The 20,847-nt window shown below is 39.6% G+C and overlaps 1 protein-coding gene across 4 annotated transcripts in view; it reads left to right on the top strand.

Annotated features, from left to right (window-relative positions):
• elp4 (elongator acetyltransferase complex subunit 4) overlaps nt 1–20,847 on the top strand; it is a 44,388-nt gene that overhangs the window by 776 nt on the left and 22,765 nt on the right. The window contains exons 2-10 of one of the 4 annotated variants that reach the window (XM_077713589.1): nt 10–45; nt 4,461–4,582; nt 5,516–5,650; nt 7,169–7,305; nt 10,054–10,138; nt 13,112–13,300; nt 16,629–16,737; nt 19,123–19,229; nt 19,343–20,272. In XM_077713589.1, coding sequence (XP_077569715.1) covers nt 10–45; nt 4,461–4,582; nt 5,516–5,650; nt 7,169–7,305; nt 10,054–10,138; nt 13,112–13,300; nt 16,629–16,737; nt 19,123–19,229; nt 19,343–19,381 — 959 coding nt within the window. In that variant the 3' untranslated portion in view covers nt 19,382–20,272. Of the gene's footprint in view, nt 1–9; nt 46–4,460; nt 4,583–5,515; nt 5,651–7,168; nt 7,306–10,053; nt 10,139–13,111; nt 13,301–16,628; nt 16,738–19,122; nt 19,230–19,342; nt 20,276–20,847 lie in introns of those variants that run through there. The other 3 variants (XM_077713588.1, XM_077713591.1, XM_077713590.1) reach the window with 3 other exon arrangements.

The raw sequence follows: 20,847 nt of genomic DNA, 5'->3' as shown, positions 1-20,847 counted from the left end.
TGTTTACAGGTGGAGGTCTCGCAGTTGGAACAGTACTTCTCATAGGTAATATTGGCAGTGTTCAGGTTGCCCCAATTTCCTATGCAACACGTGTACCATTTTTCCTTAAAATAATTGCATTGTGTGGCCAGTAATGAAACTAAACAGAAGAGGATGGAGTTTGCCAAGATGCCGTGCGTTTGTGACACCATCTTCTGAGTGCAAACAGTGGAATGCAATTGAAACAGTTTGTTCCACTTTTTGGTTTATTATGAAAAGGAAAAGGATTATGGCTCAGGGAAGACCCACCTATCAAATTCACAAATGATATGGGGCCTTTAATTTCAAATATGAAAGAGGTCCTGATGAGATTTTAAAACTTTGGATTTGGACTTTTCATAATAGCAGAATATATCAGGTAGCTGTCAAATATCGGCAAAGAAATTTGAGTTGAACTGCATTATTAATAAAGCAAAGCACATTACAAGTCCCACCTGAGTATGAGTTGCACTGGCCAAAGAATGCACATTGAAACGAGAAATAATATTTACGTCACATTGGAGTATAAGCTGCATTTTTGGGGGTCAGGTTTTAATTTATTAGAAACCGAGAAGAAACATTCTTTAAACTTTTAGTAAAATAGGAAACAACAAATAAAATAGACAGTTTTTAATGTGACTTTTTTTGATGACTACAGCCTACAAAACAACATAACTCTTGGGAGTCAGAGTGAACAAAATAAAACATACATTAGTCGCAATTGAGGCCCAGGCAAACTATGAAAAATACAATTTACAGCGCCCCAGCAGATTAGTGGTCAGGATAGGTGATTTAGACAAACATTTTTTATAATCTCAAATTTCATATAGACTTTAAATTACCTAATTTACCAATACATATTTTGGAATTCTCTTGAACCCCCCAATCTTTAGGCATTCAAGTGTTTATATGTAGACATTAAGGTTACCATTTTCTTGTTTTCACTTGATGCTACAATTTGTGTATCCAAGACCAGTTGCAAACTGATGATATTGCTTTGCCCTTTAATTCATCCCCCCTCCCCAATCGATGCATGAGTCGATGATTACACACTAATGCGTTCTTCCCTTCCATTTTGGGAATCAATGCACGGTTGGTTTCATCTGGTAATGAGAGACACGGTAAAGGTGAAATGTGTGTGTCGGGGTGTGTATGTAGGTGTGTAGGGGGTGCTTTGGCTACATCTAAAATAGGGGTGTGTGTGGGTGTATCTGTTTTTTAGTGTGATTATGGGTGGATGGGTCAGAGGGAGTTTGGTGTTTGTGTTTGTTTGTTTGTTTGTTTCAGACACTCGTCTCCTACAGTCTGCCCCTTTTGCTCTGATGGCCTGTTTGTGAGAGTCAGACATAAAATTATCAGGCCACTCCTGTCTGCCTTTGAAATGTCTTGAGCTGTCTGTCCAGATTTGTCAACTGGGGGGATGGGTTGTGGAATATGCAGTATGGCGGCTGTCGGAGGATCTCGCATCTCTTATGTTTCTTTAGAAAGACATGGAAAAATGCTCATAAGTGCTCATGTTCTTTTACATCATGATTATTATAAGTTGTTTTCCCACAGCTTTGAAATGTGTTTAGGCTAGCTTTATTTATTTAGTTTTTTGTTTCGTTTCTGGGAATGAAAACCCTCGGGACAAAAAAGAACTTAGGCGTTTTTATTTTGGTTCATGTTTATTCAGCTCAGATCCAGGTTATTTGCTGAACAAGAGAATCATAATAAGAAAATCTTTGCCTTTGTACATTTCTGTAACCCAGTTCAATGGCGTGAACATTAAGAGCACACTGAAGCAGATGTGAACACTCAACCATTAGGAGACAGCGTGCTAAAGCTAATTTTAAATGTTGCTGCATGTTTTGATCAGTTGCATTATTACTGATATTGACACGACAACTCAAATCCTGAGAATTAATGGGAAGAAATTGCCAAAGTTACAGGAATGAAAAAAAAAAGGATGGATTTTCTATCGCAAAGAATTAAATCTGAAATGTTTAAATCCTGTTTCTTCTTATGCATTTGGTTATTGAAGACATAACTCAGGGCCATTTCCCTGTCTAGGGGTCACCACAGCATGTCAATAGCATTTGTTTTGCCTAGTTTGCGTGTAGTCCACACAATTGGGATGGGTAGTAGGTGGGTTTTTTTTCAGTAGCAGCCAATATTTTGTTTGTAAATGACAAAATAAAAAAAATAAAAAATGAAATATATGTTTATGCTTAAGTGTAACTTGACTAGGTCCTGAGCATTCCTGCCATGTAGAAAACAAGCTACAGAACACATTTTTTCACATCGATCTACATACTTAATATTGCTTAAAACTACAACTGCAAAACTACAAGCTGTTTGGCCACATATATGAAAACTTTGAGGTCAAATCTCGATAATAATGAACTGACTTTAGAATTCATCATATTGCAGATACTGACTGTACTGTACATACATTATGTTTACTATAGAAGTATAGAGATATATTCTATACTGAGTCTCGTTATGAGGGACATACAATGGCCTTGATATGTTTATCTCTTCCTGCTGTTTCAGTTGTTATAATTCAAGAATGTTTACCTCCCCCTGGTTTAAAGTAAATAAGATAGAGGCCTTCCCAACTCTACCAACTTTTTTCACCATAGGCCATAGGCAAAAAATTCAAATTCATCACGTGACTGTCCAGAGTGACCGCACTACCTTGAAGATATGACTTTATCCCTCCCTGTTGCTCCTATACCACGCAAACGTTGGCCCCCACCCTTTACCCCCCGCCTCAACAGCCTAATGACTCCTGGAGGTTCCATTTGTAAGGCTCCCATAGAAACACATCCACAATAGGCCCCATCTTGAGAGGGCCCATCTGGGTGTCTTTGTGGGGCCCGCTGAAAGCCACAAAGGCCTGCTGACCTAGAAAGCCATCAATAAGAGAACAGGGAGCCCCACCGACAACAAATTGAAGAGCCATGGAATTTCCTGGGCCATCCTTAGTCCGTAGGTGAGGATATAGACTGGAGACGTGGGAGGCGGAATTCCCTAGATGCCCAGGGAAGACACATCAGGATGCCATTCCCAAACTGTCAGATGTATGCCCGTTACCTTTAACTGTCACGGCCGCCTTTGTTCCCCTGCCTACTTGTTTTCATTGTTTGGAGAACATTATGAAATCTTAACAAAATGCTGATTGTGACAGGAAGCAGCCGTGGCATGCTGGGTAGTTATGTGTCCTGCTTGGGGATGATTAGCTTTTTTCTTTCCTTTTTTTGTTTTGTTTTTTTAAATCTGCCTTGTTTAAAATTCTGGTTTCCCCTTTGTGTTTAATGAGAAACCGATAAAGGAAGAAAAGAAAAAGGCATTATGAATGACTCAACTACTTGTGCTTCTGCCTTGATTATAAATACAATTGCAATTAGTCAGTTTGTGAATTCCAACTTATATGATAATGGTACTTAAATTGTGGATCAAAATTAAGTGGCTGCTCTATTTATGATGAAAATGTGAAGAAGAAAAAAACAGGGGCTCGAACATCCTGGCCAGTGCCTTTTTGTATTCATTATAATCAATTGGTCATCATGGAAATATAACGTGAAAATTAGACATTGGATTATTTTTGTAAATGACCAAACATGTTTTTCAATTATCATTTTAATTTTTAGTGTGTATGCTTGGCCAATATGCATTTCTATAAGCATATTGTCTACTTAATACAATGTACATATAGGAGCATCAGTGGAGTGTCTAAACTTTTGCGGCAGAAAAAAAGGAAGCTCCAAATGGTCCCTGATATTTATATTGACCTTATTTAACATTCTATGCACCATTCAGAAGTGCTTTGGGAGACCGGGTCATCCAAAGGGTGCATCCCCTGTGACACACATTCCTTCAAATGAGATTCATGTGAGTGAAATGTCAGTCACCATTATCAGGGACTATGCTTCTTCTTCCTCCTGTGCACTGTTCTCAAGCTAGGTTACCTTTATTAAGAGATAGGTGAATACTGTGAGGAAAGTATGGCTGAGTCCTTGCCAAAAACCTTGAGAAGAGACCTGAAAATGAAGATGTAGAGTGATAGTCACATCACGCAGTGACACCTAGAGTGTGTCATTGTGCCACATCCTGTGCCATCAGTGTTTTTAACTTAGCCAAATCCTTACACCAATTATAGTCAGCCACTGTGATGTGGTCATGAAAAGATGAACTCTGGGGTGTGATATGAAGGAATGGTCATGATAAAGACAAAAATACTCTATGCACTGTGAGTGACTCTTTGTTTAAGATGTATGACAAGGTGACATGTCAGAATCATTTCAATGCTCTTTTTGTATTTACATTCTCTGCGTATACCTGATATGTTTGTGTTTTTGTTTCACACTAATGGGATATGATACTTTTTGTTGTTGTTAAATAAACCACAAGAACACCTGACGACTGAAATGTTACCTGTCATGGTTTCTTTTCAACAGAAGAGGACCGTTATGATAGCTACTCCCGTATGATCCTAAAATACTTCCTGGCAGAAGGAGTGGTATGTCAACATGAACTCTTCCTAGGAGCGGTTCAAGATCATCCGAATGACATCTTTCAGGTAAAAGAGACGGGTGTGTCGGTTTTTGTTTTAGTTGGACAATTCACACAATAACTTGTAATGTTGAAATGGTCTCAAAATGTCTATGTTGCATGGATTATCTTGATAGTTTTCTTGAATTCCTATTTTAAATTGGTATTTATTTTTGAAAACTTTCCATCCTTTTGATTTTAAAGACATTTACAAAACCCTTATACATTGTTTACCTTATATTAAAAAGAACAAATTAAGTAGTAGTCAATGACACATGCTTTAAAAGTATTCCTTTATCTTTTACAGTAGTTTAAACACTGTTGAAGTAACACGGTCCTCAAGATTTGTCTGGGTCAGCGGGGGTATTTCAAAGGTCGCGGGTGGCACTGTTCTGGCATTGTTAAACTGTTTCCCGATGCATTGCTGTGTGAAGAGACTTGCAATCCCAGAAGTTAACTGCCACCTAAAATACGGGAGGTGGGCCCCTCGCTCGTTGATTGATAGTGGGAGGGGTCACAGCCTCACCCTCTCTTTGCATATCAATGGTTTATTAGGACGGGGCACTCTCAATGGGGATATATCACATTATTTAGTGTATTCCCAGCTATAAAAGAAGCCAGCCACTCAAAATATTTACGGAATACTTAAATAAATGAATTAATAGTATAGCTAAACAACATCTTTATTCATGTTATTCTGGAATTATCAAATTGCTGTGCAAAATATGTAATTATGATCGGTAACTTAATTTGATAATAAACTTTTTGATACTGCCTACATTTTTACAATAGTATTTCAAGATTTTTAAAGTATGTAATTTGAATTTGTTATTCATCAAATGCAGTGGATCAAAACTGATGCGGTAGCACACAGACCTAAATTCTCCTAGGAAGTTCAAAATTGTTGTGCACTAATAATAAAAATGATGTATCAAGGTCCATTTTTCATCAATGTGTGCAGGAACTTCCTGATCCTATTTTAGATGATGTTGCCATGCACAAACCAGTAGACCAGTCTAGACTGTCTTGTGAGCCTCAGGATAGTATAGACGCCATGAAGATTGCCTGGCGTTATCAAAATCTACCAAAAGTACAGGTAAGATATGGCTAAATATATTTTTTAAGGTATTTTATGGTTTATTGGTTGCTCTATAGGATTCCGCTCCACTGAACATTCAAAGTTCTCTGATACTGATATTATGAGACCGGACAATGTAGGCTTTAGTGTTTTCTGCAATTGTCTCCACCACTAAATCGATCACCATTCTAAACTTCTTTGTGGAGTGAATAAGGCCCAAGCCTTTCCTTTCAGGGCTGGAGCAGATTACTCACGCTTAGCTGGCGATAGGTAGGCTTTTCACTGGTCCCCAGCCCTCATATACACACGCCTGCACCCCTGCTTAGCCTGGGAAACAAGGGTACTTTGCAGCCGGTGCATTGACATGTTTGCTCGCTCAACCCTACGACCCAGACCTGCGCCTCTGTCTTCTTCCAAATCCCTGCCTTTCCCCCTGCTAGGGTCGGCATCCCTACACTCTTTCTTCCGCTTTAAGTAGAGGTGACCCCCTCCTCCTATACTTCTCTGCTCTCTCCCTTCTTTTGGTCTATAATCCATATCGCTATGTGGATTAACAGCACATAGTGTGTCCCTAGGGATCCTCTCCCTCTTTCTCTCCCTCTGGAAACTTCTTTATATTTGTGTCCTTTCGTCACCTCTCCCCCTTCCCCTGTAAAATCGTCTTTACAAACCGCTGGTAAGCCCCAGCGGAGGATTTGCATCCCAAATTCACCCCCAGAGTCAACGCGTACTTTCCCCTTACACACACCTCTCCCGGCATTGCCTACTGTGTCGCTCTCCCGATGAAGACATCAGATCAAAGGTTAGGCTGTCAGGGCGGGTAAGGAACGCTAAGCGGGTTGCCCAGCTCACAAAAAGAAGATGAGCCCCTCAGCCCCCCTGTGCCCTGCTGACCTCCTCGTCCCGCTAGGAGAAGGACACACCGGGGGCCCTAATCCAGATTAAGAGTAGATTAAGGGTGCCGGTAACAATGGAATCCCTGGTTTTACTGGGAGAGAGGAGCTCAAACACTCTCTTTCAACTGCAGGAAAACATCCGCCTTGCCTGCCGTCCCTGACATGTTTTCTTTCACAGAGAGAAGTGGACATTTATGTGAAGAAATGATTAAGAGCGTGTTCATAGTGGTTGTTTAACTTCTCTGCTTCAAGAATGTTGAGGAATGACCCATAAACAATGCAATTGCATTACCATAGTGTTATGGAGGACCCTCATTTAACATATTAGAAAAACCAATATAACTTTCCTACATGATTTCCATTCCTCAAAAATCTGTAGAAAAACAGAAATACAATTGTCCACTCTTTTTGTAATTTTCTTAAATTATTTGGGTTCCCATCTGTGATATATGTTTATTTTTTTCCATGCAATATCAGCCACCTCTATCTTCCTTAGGAAATGAGCATCAACACTCTAAATTTGCTTGGACACTTTTTTTGTCTTTAAAAGCATAAGTGTATTTAATTTTATACTGGCAAATGATTTTTTTTAAACTAGTTAGTTTATATAATATAACATTCATTTGATATTCTTGCCCAGAGTGCTCTTGCATCCTCATCTCGGTTTGGCCACTACTATGACGTTTCCAAGACAATGGAGTCAGAAATCCGCCAGGCAGCTAAGTGCCACCACTTCTACCCTCCAGAACATCCTAGCAGTTCATCAGCCACGCACAGGTAAACCAACACGACATCATCTACAGAACACTAGCAAACCAATCTGACACCATCCGAGAAACACATGCAAAATTCGCTCGGCATTGTCTACAAAAGGCATTCATCCAATGACGACATCAACATAGAGTACTTTTGAGCAAGCATGGCATTGTTTTTACCATATAGGCAAATCAGGTATGTCAGCCCACCGAAATAATGATGCCATTCAACAAGCACCCTTTTTTTCTTCAAGTTTTACTTTCATGTAGTGAAACCATGTTCATCTGAGAGGGTATGTTTGAGAACCCACTCACATTGATTCATTCATTCATCTTCCATACCGCAAATCTTTGTCAGGCTTCCGTTGGTTGTCGGACTTTATCCCAACCTACTCCGAGAAAAAGGTAGCCTACACTCCAGACTGGTCGGCAGTCAGCCGTCGGACACACACAGGGACAAATGACCATCTGCACTCAATCATATCGTCGTCAATCGGCGGGAATCGAGATTGCGACTGCCCGCATCGAAGTCAGGCCAGTGAATCACCACACCATCAGGCAGCTAACTCACTCTCATTAGGTACAAATCAGAAGGTGATATAGAAGTAACTTTCAGCTTTTAGAAAAACCTGTAATAGTTTTAGTGCAAGAAAAAAAAGTAAAGCATGATAAATCTGCTTACTAATTCAACCAGGGTACGTAATTGCCTTTTTAGCAGTTGATACAAATGAATAAGAATCTGACTTAAGTAGCTTTTCCTCTGGCCTAAAAGGTTCAGCCTCTTGGAAAAGTTGTGTATGCCTATTCAAATAATGGCCCTGTTTGCTTAGTGACTGTTTGATTTTGCCCGTGTTGAGTGTACTTGGAGTTCAGAGGTCATGCAGACTCTTTGCTCAGAGTGCTGCTGAGCACACAAGGGCACACGAAGAGGCGCACTCACTCACTGTGTAAATACAGCAATCTGGAGCACAGAGGATAGGGAAGAGGCTTTATAGAGTCACTCTTTATTTCAACAAACACTAATAAACACAGGACCGGTGCAGATACATTAAACATTGTGGTAACACATTTGATCCAAATACCAAAGTACATCATCTAGGTTCACAAACTACAGATATTACCCATAAGAGATTAAAGATGCCAAAATAGTCTTGTCTTTATTACATTTGTATGTGGTTGTCTTTGGGACATCCATGGATTTAATCATCAAGACTTTGAAACAGCAGGAAACTACACCTGCACACCACCATTGTGCCCATTTCTACACCCTGTCACTTCCCCGCACACAAAGACATGCACATTGCACGTACACACATGCCAGACTAACTCTAGGCAGGCTACTCCCCCTTGCACGTGTCCTCAGCCCCATGTTGCTACCCTGGCTGTTAAATTGCTCCGTTTCACTTGAAGGCATAATTGGCATAAATTGCTCTCTAGGTGATACAGATCCTGTTGTTTAAGACTAAGCATCCCCCTTGTCTCCTCCCTTCTTTCCCCTCAAAGAAAGACGTACGTTGAGATAAAGAAGCTTCCACATGTATGATCCTAATTAGCTGACGCGCTATTCCCTGTAGCTAAGCACCTAGACCTTATTGGTACCTGAATGAAGGGTGCTCAGTAGGGGCAGATGACATACAATGGTGTCCTACACAATGGCTGCCAAGCAGATACAACCTTTCACTCAAGTGCTTGTCAAGCTGCACCCCTTAGCCCCCTTCCTCAAAGACGGAGCATGGGTAGAGAGGGCTGTGAGAGTAGAAGTCTCTCTTTCACCAAAACCAGCTCTATCATTAGACCCAGCGGGGTCAGGAGGCACCATTGTTGCACTGAATAAATGAAATGGAGTACATGGATATACTTGGCACAAGTGTAATCGACTCAAGTGTGTATTACCGCTTTTAATGCGGGTTTATTGACGTGTGACCGATATATGTGTATCAGCTCTTCCCAGCCTGCGGGTCAAATTGATAGCAGCCCACTGTGACTCGGTGCAGACTGGTCATTAAAATGGCAGGGCGTTCTTAAGTGGATGGTCCTGTGTAAAAAGATGGGTTTAACATTCCAATCTACTGCCCAATTGCCACAACGTGAAATGAGCCAACGGTTCTACTGTGGTTCGTGCACTTTGTCAGTGGTGCAGATGTTACCCTTGATTAAACACCAACATGCTGTCACATCTTAATATTAGAAATCAACATAAGCATATCTCATATGTACGTCTTGTCTGTGTCTCGGCACAATAAAAATCTCAAGGGAGCTGACAGAGAGCCAGTCATGTTGTAATTTAATCAAGCAAATAAATTAATTGGATCTCTTGATAGTGGCTCCAGAAAAGCACAGTCAGGAGGAGCATGCTGCAATCATAGCGGATTAATCCACCACACTGATCTGTTTGGCCCAGTAATAGCAAAAGGGTGTCAATTAATAAGAGCTTTCCTCAGCTCAGGAGAACTGCACCTGAGATTTCAAAGCTTTTTTCATATTTTTAATTTCAATTGCTTCTTTATCTGATGTCATTTTCTTAAAACCCCAAAATCAACTCCAGAAAAATTCAGTTTAAAATGTCATATCTACTCCGATATACAGACCACAATATTTACATTTTTGTTTCACCGGCAATATTGCAGTTACTCCAATAGGGTTTGTGTCATTTATTTGCTGCCTGACTCGCAACTCCATTGTTCCTACGTTGTTCAACGTCTACCTTCTCTGTAGTACTTCATGTATATACTGGGCCTTCCTTTTAAAGTCATTCTTTCTCTTTTTACAGTTCCATGCTTGGATCCTACTCAGCATTGCTGAAATCCATCGAAGATGTCATACGCAAGGAAGGCTACAATGTGGCAGCAACAACGGTAAGGCCCAGAGAAGAAAGGTCACTTTACGTTGATTAGATGTGGCTTGAATAATTGTAAATACTCCTAACGAAAACAGAATAACTATGTAAATTCTAATGTCTTTAAAGAAAAGTGGGAATAGACAGAACTGTGAGCCGGTGTGGTATTGTTTTATTGTACAGGCCCCCAAGTAAAGCACTCACCGATTGCAACGAAAAGTGCCCATTATATAGTGCATATTGTTAAAAATAATCTATATTATATTTATATACATACATACAATACAATCAATTCCTATTGATTGATGACTTCATACTTGATTTCTTTCTTTGAATGTATGTATATATATATGTATATATATATGTATATGTATATGTATATGTATATATATATATATATATATATATATATATATATATATATATATATATATATATATATATATATATATATATATATATATATATATATATATATATATATATATATATATATATATATATATATATATATATATATATATATATATATATATATATATATATATATATATATATATATGTATGTATGTATATATATGTATATATATGTATATATATGTATATGTATGTATATATATGTATATATATGTATATATATGTATATATATGTATATATATGTATATATATGTATATATATATATATATATATATATATATATATATATATATATATATATATATATATATATATATATATATATATATATATATATATATATATATATATATATATAATAAATATAAATATATTTATATACCATACTGAACAAAGAAATCAAGTGCACAAATCAGCGATTACTCAAGGCACCATTTGAATAGGAATTGATTGTATTGTAGCGCATATTTAATTCAAGAGCAAGTCTCCTGTTCTTCAGTGAACATACATGATACAGACCAAGGAGGATCTATTTTAAGAAACGCCAGAGTTGTCTATGTTGTTATTGTAACAAGACGTCTCCCATGCCAGACACGCATAACTTTAGAGCCCGTTCACATGGTGACACGTGGACCAAATCAACAGAAAACGTCACGTAACAGGTTTGTGTGCCCCACCGCCACGTTTTCCTTTCGGAGGAGGCCGCAATTATGCATGAATATTATGTAGTACTGATGTCATGCAGTAGGTGGCCTTAAGTATAGCACAGCAAGTATTCTTTTGCTGCAAAATGTTACTTTTGGGCATTTTTTTAAAGCCAGCGGCTAACCTACTTTAAGATTGTCACAATATCATAATTTTGTTCTGCAAACAAATTTCACCCTTGATTTGCAAATAAAAATCTAAACTAGGGCAGATTTAGATTCAGAATCCCCAAACTCTCTTAAAAGATAGGTTTCCAATGCAAAATTTGACTAATTTATGCAAAAAACTTAGGGGCACTTAGACAAGTGTTAACTTTTAGTCCCAATAGTTCCAAGATGTATTTCGTCTATATGGTCAGCCTTGGCTTGATTTCACTGGCAATGTTTCTAAGGCTGAACTATAGGAGTAAGTCTGGACTCTCTTTCTGATGTAACCACGGCAACGTTCATCTTGCAAAAGTTACCCCCTGTCGCTCATCAACTTGGAGCCTGATTTTGCCCAGTAACAAAAAGAGACCTTATCTATTTATGATGAGTGCCCAGATAAACAAATAAAGCTCTTGCTAAGGTGTTGTAAGTAAAGTATATTTTCTCTGTCTATAGTTTTCCCCTATCCTTTTGTGGGGAAACTATGAGCCAACTGTGGAAAAACTCAAACAATAAGGTTTGCTTTTCTTAGATTCCTGTGATACGTATCCTCACGAATCTTAGGTCATACTCTATGGAGAGGAAGTGATGGCGAGTTGGGTGGAGGTAAATTTGGGTGGGTCTAGATAATAGAGGAGGAAGACTGATGTGTGCAAAAAGCAGAAAAGGCAAGCAGATTTAAGACGAGCTTTGTAAATTCTCACCTCAATACTCAGAAGACATCTCGAAACAACAAAAACAAAAGACAACTTTACGAAAGGTTAAAACCCTCTCACAGTTTTGAACAGCTTCCTCTATTCTCTTACTTTCAGTGATATATCGGCCTGCTCTTTTCTCAGTCCTCATAGGAGCGGGACACCGCTGATCCCTTCTTTTGGGGTGGGGTTTTTCAAGGGAAGTCACTTTAGCCTCACCAAGGCCCCCTTGGCTGTCGAGCCTCGCTTTGGTGCCAAGAATGTGCTGGGGTTTCTGGGTGGCGGCCATATTGGAAGCCTGTCTGACAGGTCCATTGTGCGTTTGTCAGATGGCCTCTGTGATTGGGCAGTTGTGTCCACTCACGTTTGGGCACTGTATTGCGATCGTCTGTACTGCTGAGCCCACTGTCCAGACTCATATGGAGTTTGGGAATACAACCCAAAACTCAGCACCTATAATCAAAACGACAATCTGTTACTCTTCGTGTACACTGTGTAAACTTGGAATGGAATCACTTTTCTTTTTTTTTTGTTTGTTTGTTTGTTTTTTGGTCAAAGTTTTGTAAAATTTCTCATCTTTTATTATTAATTTACACTATTTGTTATTCTAACGCTAATGCAAAAAAGAACAATAGATGTACCAAAAAGTTGTTCCAAACTCTGGGGATTTTTGTCAATTTTAAGAAAAAAACCCTAAACTAGTGCATTTACTTTGGATAAAGCCATGAAAAATTCTCACAAAAGAAAATCATGTTAATCTATTGAACGCAAGAGGTGAAGGGCTTGATGCATGGTACCACAAATTAAATCCTGGTTATTCACTTTATTTTGGCTGTTCTACTGGTTTACATAGAAATTGAAAATGAAATATTGTCCTCTTTGGTAGGCAATGTTTCCAAAATGTGTTAAATCTTTAGGTAAAATAAGGAATTGGCCTCACTGTTCAAACACTCTAGTAAGAAAGTGTAAGTAAAGGTTGTTTGATTAATTTTCGTTGTAACCTTTGTTTTCGTTTTGCCTGTTTTAGACAAAGTCACGGAACATCCTACGTATCGGGCTTCATTCACTCGGTTCACCACTGTGGGGTGATGACCTGTGTATCCAGGAAAATCCAAAACACAGCCACGCCCTCACTACCTTTCTCTATGGGCTCCGGGCTTTGTTGAGGTCATCACTATCAGTTGCAGTAGTTACAGTTCCAGCACATCTGATTCAGGTAAGGCATAAAAACTTTGAAAGTTGCGACTGCGCACAAATGTGAATTTGTAAGAACAAAGAACATTTAAACACCCCCCACCCCAATGGTCCATGTGAAAAATATTTTACCTGAATGTGTCTTATGGATCTTTGGGTTGTGAGCATGCGGGTTGCCTTGTCATGGTTACATCTAGACCACAAAATATTAAATACTTTTTAAAGAGGTTTCCACTCGACTTCTATTCATAAGTCGAATTCCCCTAGTGCTGCCGTGGCTCTACTGAAGTCATCAATAGGCTTCTTCCTTCCATCATTCCCTTGCTAAGCTGTTTCCAATGAACACTGAATACAGAACCCTCCAAACTTATGTTTGCTTAGTTTTGATTACATCCACGAACTTCTATATCCTAAAAGTATTTATGTGGTATATTCTCTTTAAAAATTCTCACTAGGTAGTGTCCGTCTCGGGGTTTCTATTTGTGTTTAAGAAGGGGGTCGGTTTTTTGAGTGTGCGTACTTGAGTCTGTTTCCAGTATGGCCTCTCAGTGTGAAGGTAGAGTCATCTGCTAAGGCATATGGCAAAGCGCAGACCTCCCCTGGATAGAAGACCAAGAGGCAGAGTCACCAGAGGAGCCAATTTAGACTTTATGCCATTAACATTTAGTAACTTGTAGCTATTTTCTTTTTCAAACCCTTTGACTATATTTCTTAATCGCAACCTTATAAATGTCCTCTATTGACATCAAACTTACAAAATGAGGAAGAACAGCAGGGATGCTAAACTTTGAGAACAGCTGGGATGTCACAACATGCTCTGGCTCTACGCCTATATCCTCAGTGCTCTACGGCCTTGGCTTCGTCAAAGAAAGGTAGACTAGCTAACTAGCAGATGTCAGCTGTGGTGGGTGCGGTCCCCAGTCCCCCATCCGGCCTGGCCCTCAAACCCCTTAATCTGTGTCCTCCTCCTCCTCATCCACCCTGGAGATGGAAGAGGAGGGGGAATTTAGTTTTGAATCAGGTGTTGGCTGACCAGGCCAATGTTGATGGGGGTAACTTCTGAATTTTAATGTAATCCAAAAATTATTTTTTCAGATAGAGTAAACATTTGTTTATTTGATGCATTTTTTATAAATATGAGTTTTTGCTCTATACTGTAATTAGTATAGTTCGTTACTCTGGACCTTAAAAAACTGTCTGATAATAGCATTGGGATAACTGTCCGACACTGTGATGGTCCCCCAATTCATTATTGAGCAGTTTGGAAAGCTAAGCCACACACTGAAAGCATTCTCCAAGCAGCCTGGTGCCTCAGTTCATCTGAAACATTAATTAGGCTTGTCCTGGTCGTACTTCGTTCTACTATCGCTAGCTACCACACCCTTCCTTACAAAAAACACACACTCTTTCTCCTTAAAATGTATCCATGTACATCTCCCTTGCTTGTCAAACTAAAGTGGTTTTCTGCCACATGCATAGACATTCCTCTTTCCAATTTATAGCGTACAACTAGATAAATTATACTAAAATGCAACTTAAGTATTTTTTCCTTCCTTTTTACAACAAAGGCTAGGTACTGTTTCGTGAAGTAATTTTTTAATATTCATTATTAATTTCCATTTAAAAACTCTACCATGCTTCATGGTGGTTGAACTAATGGTGCCGTTTCCTTGATTTACATTAAATACTTTTGTTTTAATTGTTTTTCTTAAGTCAGACTGTTAAAATGTATCACTCTTGATTATCAAATACTGTACGTTACAAGTGAGCTTGTTTCCCAATGTACATCTAATGTTTAGAGGACAAATACATGCATGTGTTAGTTATTCCTCCAACACTTCTAGAACAGCAGTTTATCCATTTATTGGGCATAGCTCCCTAACCCATGACACAAAGATTATATTCACAGATTCCATTTAAATTGATTACCGGGGTGGGAGACACGTGCAACAAAACATTTATGAGTGTGAGCGTAAATGGTTGTCCGTCTCCTTGTGCCCTGTGGTTGCTTGGCCCCCAATTTACGTTTTCCCCCGCCTGGTGCCCCCCACGACCGTTGTGAGGATATGTGGTACAGAAAATGAATGAATGAACAAAAGCATGCACGGGATCTTAACTAAAGTTAAATGACTAAAGTACTTTTTTCATGGTATTTTTTTTAATAACTACTATGAGGTTATATGTGTGTCCTTTCTTAAGAATAATTGTGGTTTATGGCTCGGTGATATATCAATATAAAAGTTATTATACTGTTATTAAATTAATTTATACATGTACATCCCATGCACTTTAAAAATGAATGTTTAAATTACTATAATTTTTTTCAGATTATAAGTAAACACAAATGTAATCTCAAGTTATCTTTAGTAACTGTATTTGAGAATTAGTTATTCAACTTTTCAAATTTCTCCTAATAATTTAAGTGATTAATTGGATGACTACATTTGAGTCATAATCTCGTTTAAGCACATTTCAAACTACTCTACCCACCTCTGCTGTTAGCCTTAGATGTCCTTCACGGACAAAGTTTGAGTCCTTATTATTGACCACCGTTAGTGTTGTGAATAATTTGTTGCAACCAAATTTACACAGGTTTTTAATTGCATGCGTGCAAGTGACCTCAGATACCCCGTAAGTGGTAGCAGCTATGGCTAGTGGGATGTGCATTCTTTAAAAGTAGGACAAAAATGAAAAGGCTGAAGAAAGAGTGGGGAAAAGACACGGAGGCATGAAAACTGCATTAGGCAGTGGCAGCCAACACACAGAGAAGGATTTGAATGATTCAGAAGGCTAAGAGAATTAATAATGCAAGACTCCCTCTCCCTTCATCCCAATGTTCCCCTCCCCTCCTCCACTCCTCGTATTCTCTGCTTCGACCCTTATTTGTGTAGTTTACGTTCAAATTTCTCCCTGCCTACTGTATGCACCCCAGATTGTTTCTCTCTCTTTAATTCCCACTCACCTCTCTCATGAACTCCCTCACTTACCAAGTCTCCAACCCAACCAATAGGTGGAGCTCTCCTCATCAAGCTTTTAACGATTCATCCACTTCCCTCCTGTCCTCTCCTGCTGCGAGCAGTTGTGGCATTACACACGTTGAAGTGAAATCATTTTTGACTTTTGCATATTGACTCTTCCCTCAATACACGGGTCGATGTGCCTACTGTTACATACGTTTGCTTGCCTGCCCTGGTCTTGTCTGTCAAGACCTCCACCCTGCAACATCCTCACCTGAGACTAGAGGCTGGAGTGACCTGGCCACAGGAATGCTGACCTAATTTAATTGTAACACTGCTGGCCCATCAGGAAGAAGTTAATTAACTCTCCGTGTTTCTGTCCTCATTTTACAGAGCAGCTCTCTAATGGGCAGCATAACCAGGCTATGTGACAATGCGATAGCATTGGAATCATTCAAAGGGTCTGAGAGGGAGACCAGCCCACTCTACAAAGATTACCATGGTAAGAACACACACTCCCTCTTATCTCTGTGTCTCGGTTCCATCAGATACACACATGCACACAGGCAGTGCATTAAGGCTCTAGCTAGGCGGTGGATAGAGGCAGGGCAGCCCCCTTGCAGGCCAGCCTGTCAGTGCGTGTTAGTGTGCTGCTGCTCAATCAGACGTGCTCCTCAGTAGACAGGCCGGGGGGGATTCAGCTGCCACGCTGTACCCCCTCCTCCTCGCACCCTCACCCCCTCCATCCCTGCCTTCCCTCCCTCCCTCCAGCAGAGCCTCTCTCTCCTCGCTCGCCCCCTCACCATCCCCAGTCCCATACCCCTGAGGCTCTGGAGCAGAGCAGGCCAACACTGGGGAATCGATATTCTCACCATCACTCTCTTTTCCTCTCTGCATCTATCTCTCTATCCCTCACTCAATGTCTCGGTGGCCAGCATGCCCTGCTAATAAATGGGGGCAAGTCTTCCTCGCCTCCAGCAGGGGAGGAAGACGTTGGTAATGGACGATGGAGAGACAGTAGCAAAGAAAAAGGAAGGGGGGGCGGAGTTTGCTACCTCAGACTTCCCCATCACTTTCCCACTAAGATTTCACCATCCCTTCTTTTCCTTGCGCGCATCTTCTCTCTTCTATCGCTATATCACACTCTCCACGTATAAAGGTCAGAATAAGCGGTTGGGGTATTTTTAGCAAATGACTTTTCAACTCTCTTGCTCACTCTTTGCACCCCCCCCCCTTTCTCTGCTCTCGTGCCTGGAGTTAGACAGCCTCGATTGTGACAGATGAAAAGATGAGAAGTAAAAACATTCAATAGCCGATTTTGGTTTCATCCAACAACATGATTTATTCAACCAAAAAATGTTTCGCTCTGAAATGACAGGTGACATGTAAATTTACCAGACCTGTCCTGTCCTAACTGATAATAGCACTTATTGGTAGTTATTTTTATCAGAACGTACAACTTAAAATAATAACAAAATCAACAAAATGAAAAGGAATGACAGCAGAACTCTGGTTCTGTGTGCAATTTTTTTATTTACATTTTTGTTCATAGGATTGAACTAATTTCTACTCTTTAGAGCGGTAGGCATCCAATCCATTCAAATTGGCATCGTCAATGGCAACCAATGTGTTAAATGAGTGCCATAGTAAAGGTTTACTGCCAAGTGCCAAAGACATATTTAAACAAAAGTAATGTCCTTAATCAGACCGAGTAATTCTGCTTGTGTCATGAAATACATCAATGTGCATGATTGTTTTCATTTGTGTTCATGGGTGCAGACGCATCTGGTATGAGTGTGAGATGACTGCGAATGTGCGTCCGTGAGTGTGCGCGTTTGCGGCAGCAGTTCAGGGCTGCTCAAAGCATGCTGGGAAGCCTGTCACCGCAAATCAGGCAAGGGGAACTCACCCAAGTGCACCGAGGAAAGAGCTCACCATCCCCCACTTTCTCTGTTTGTCTTCCTTTCCCCATTACTCCCTTGATCGCTCTACTTTTATCCCACGCTAATTTACACCAACCCACTAGTACAGTACTTTTTCCAATTCCATCAAAATGTAAAATTGCCCGCAAAGAACTAATAAATGACAGCTCAACTTCCATGTTGATGTGGTCTACCTTTTCTATCGCACACTTTGATCTCTGCCAGGTAAAATTTGGGAAATGATGCACACTTGTTTCATAAAATGAAATGAAAGCATTACACAGATGACCACAAGGTTCTTACAAGTTAATGTTTCTTTTTATATTTTGAACTTCAGGTACTTTATTTTTCTTAACCATAATTTATGACTCGACCCTCTTTTGTGCACACATAGAGATGATCAAACAGTTTGAACCAAATGCAAACCCAATTTTGTAAAAATCTCCACTAATTTTCAGAATTTAGAAAATGAGTTGGTGTGTTGATATTTAAATGCAGTTATATAGTTCGGTGTGCAGTGGAATTTTAAGGTAGAGAAGACTGCTTCGTTTAACTGTAACAATAGCATTTGAATAAAATGATTTTCTTGTCTGAAAACCAGGACTGGACAGGGAGAGTTTTTCAAACCAGGGGTCAGACATTTAATCAGGCCACCCCTGCAATGCCCACATGCACACACACACACTGTAAATATTTTTGGCAATTTAGAAGTAAGATTTGCACTCCAATAGGGACTGAGCGGTAGCCGTAGGCCAAATTATTAGAAAGGCACAGGTGGAAATTCTCAATCTACTCCCAGTCTGGTCTTGCTTAACACTGTTGCAGCAAAAAAAACATTGCAATTTTAAAAAGCCATGTCCCTTAATAAATGTTTTGTCAAATTTTCAATTGTAAGACCTGAACTTTTTTTTTTACTTTAAATGTTGCAATGTACAATATTTGAAGTCTTGGTATATTTTTCACAGGTCTGCTACATGTACGCCAGGTGCCTTACCTCAACTGTCTTGCAAGTCAACTGCCTGACCATAAGGACTTGGCCTTTAAACTCAAGAGGAAACAGTTCACCATTGAGGTATGTTGTCAAGTTTACTTTGTGCTACTTTATGCTACTGGAAATGTTTCCATTGCCCTTAAATTATTTTCATTATGTTCAAATCTTTTTCCACTGGCACATCACTTTGACAGAGTTGCCTGTCACTGACTCCTACTCTCAAGGCAAATTAAGGGGCCCTCCTCTTAGCTCAGGCTCATGATTGGTCCTCATTACATTATCATTACCTTATCACACCCTCTGGTCCCTGGCTCTTTAGTGAGCCCTATTGTTTCAGTCTGGATTCAGGGGGAGGAGAGGATCCCCCTCCGCCCCCCATTCTCCAAACGTTTCCCATAGCATTACAGCAAACCCTTCCCATGTTCTGCCAGCATTTGCTATTCATCCTTTTCTCCTCCGATCTACACCCTTCCACTCACCACAGGAATTGTTTTCCCTAGTTGGGATTTATATGGTCTGTAAAAGTCAATGTGGTTATCCCCTTTGGTCTTTCAATTAGGCGTGCATAATGGCGAGAGGTGATAAATTTGACTTCAACGCTACATTGGGAAATTATTTTTTCCCTAAGTGGCGCAGGTGTCAAATTTTCACCAACATGTTGACATTAAGTATAATGGTTGAATTGGAGAGTACTTATACAGCGTATTTATCTACACATTTTACTATGCCCAGATTGCTTGTACATTAGCACCCATTCACCTACACGGTCACAACACCCATGGTGCCCCCTGCCATGCAAGGGGCTGCCAACCCACTTGGGGCAAATTATGTCTCAGTGCTTGTAACTCATATTTATTCATTTTGTTAAAAGAAGTAAATTGATTTTAAGTTTTAGAGCGTATGTAGGTATTGTTTGTCTTGTCTAAATTTTTAATTAAAATATTTAACAAAAATTGAATGAAATCACATTTTCAGACTCTGCCACTAACTAAGGTTCATGGCTTGTAGAATGATTGCTAACTTCAGTATCAGTTATTATTTAGTATGTGTTTTTAAATTATAGTTGGTGGCAACCCAAGTAGGACTACGTTTAAAATGTCCAATGCGGTCTCTTGTTCGCACTTTACCGAGGTCTGGCCTGGAACTTCCCTTGTGCCTTAACCAAGTTACTGTATGTCTCTTTACGTATATCCACATACATTCTACCGTACAATCAGAATGTAAATGGTAACAATTTTCAGATGGCCTTTGATTCGCTAATATGCTGCCTGCCTTCAGCAACCTCTTGACTGATTACACATAGTTTATTGCACACAAACATAAATGTGCACGGTTATGAAAGAGTGATGTTTTAAAAATAATAATAATAATAATGTTGTGATTTTGGACAACATTAAAATAGATTTCTGGCTAGTTGCTTTCAGAATTTGTTTGACCTGGCGGTCTACTGCCTCAGTAGGCTGTTGATTGACACATTGATTCTAAGACCAGTGTCTGACGTGTGACAACTCACACCATCCCTGCTAATCACCTCATTTACTCAAGCTCCAAGACTTCTCTGCCCTGGGCCATATAGTAATGCAGAATTGCAGCACAACCTAATTTATATAATTCACAATGGTTCACAAAAGCCGATAGTCCTCCACTGTTTATAGTTTTTAATTAAATTCTCATTTAAAATGCCATTGTAATCGTATTT

The sequence above is a fragment of the Stigmatopora nigra genome, chromosome 3 (assembly GCF_051989575.1).
Source record: "Stigmatopora nigra isolate UIUO_SnigA chromosome 3, RoL_Snig_1.1, whole genome shotgun sequence".
Lineage (NCBI taxonomy): Eukaryota > Metazoa > Chordata > Actinopteri > Syngnathiformes > Syngnathidae > Stigmatopora > Stigmatopora nigra.
This window is presented reverse-complemented; position numbering and strand designations above follow the sequence as displayed.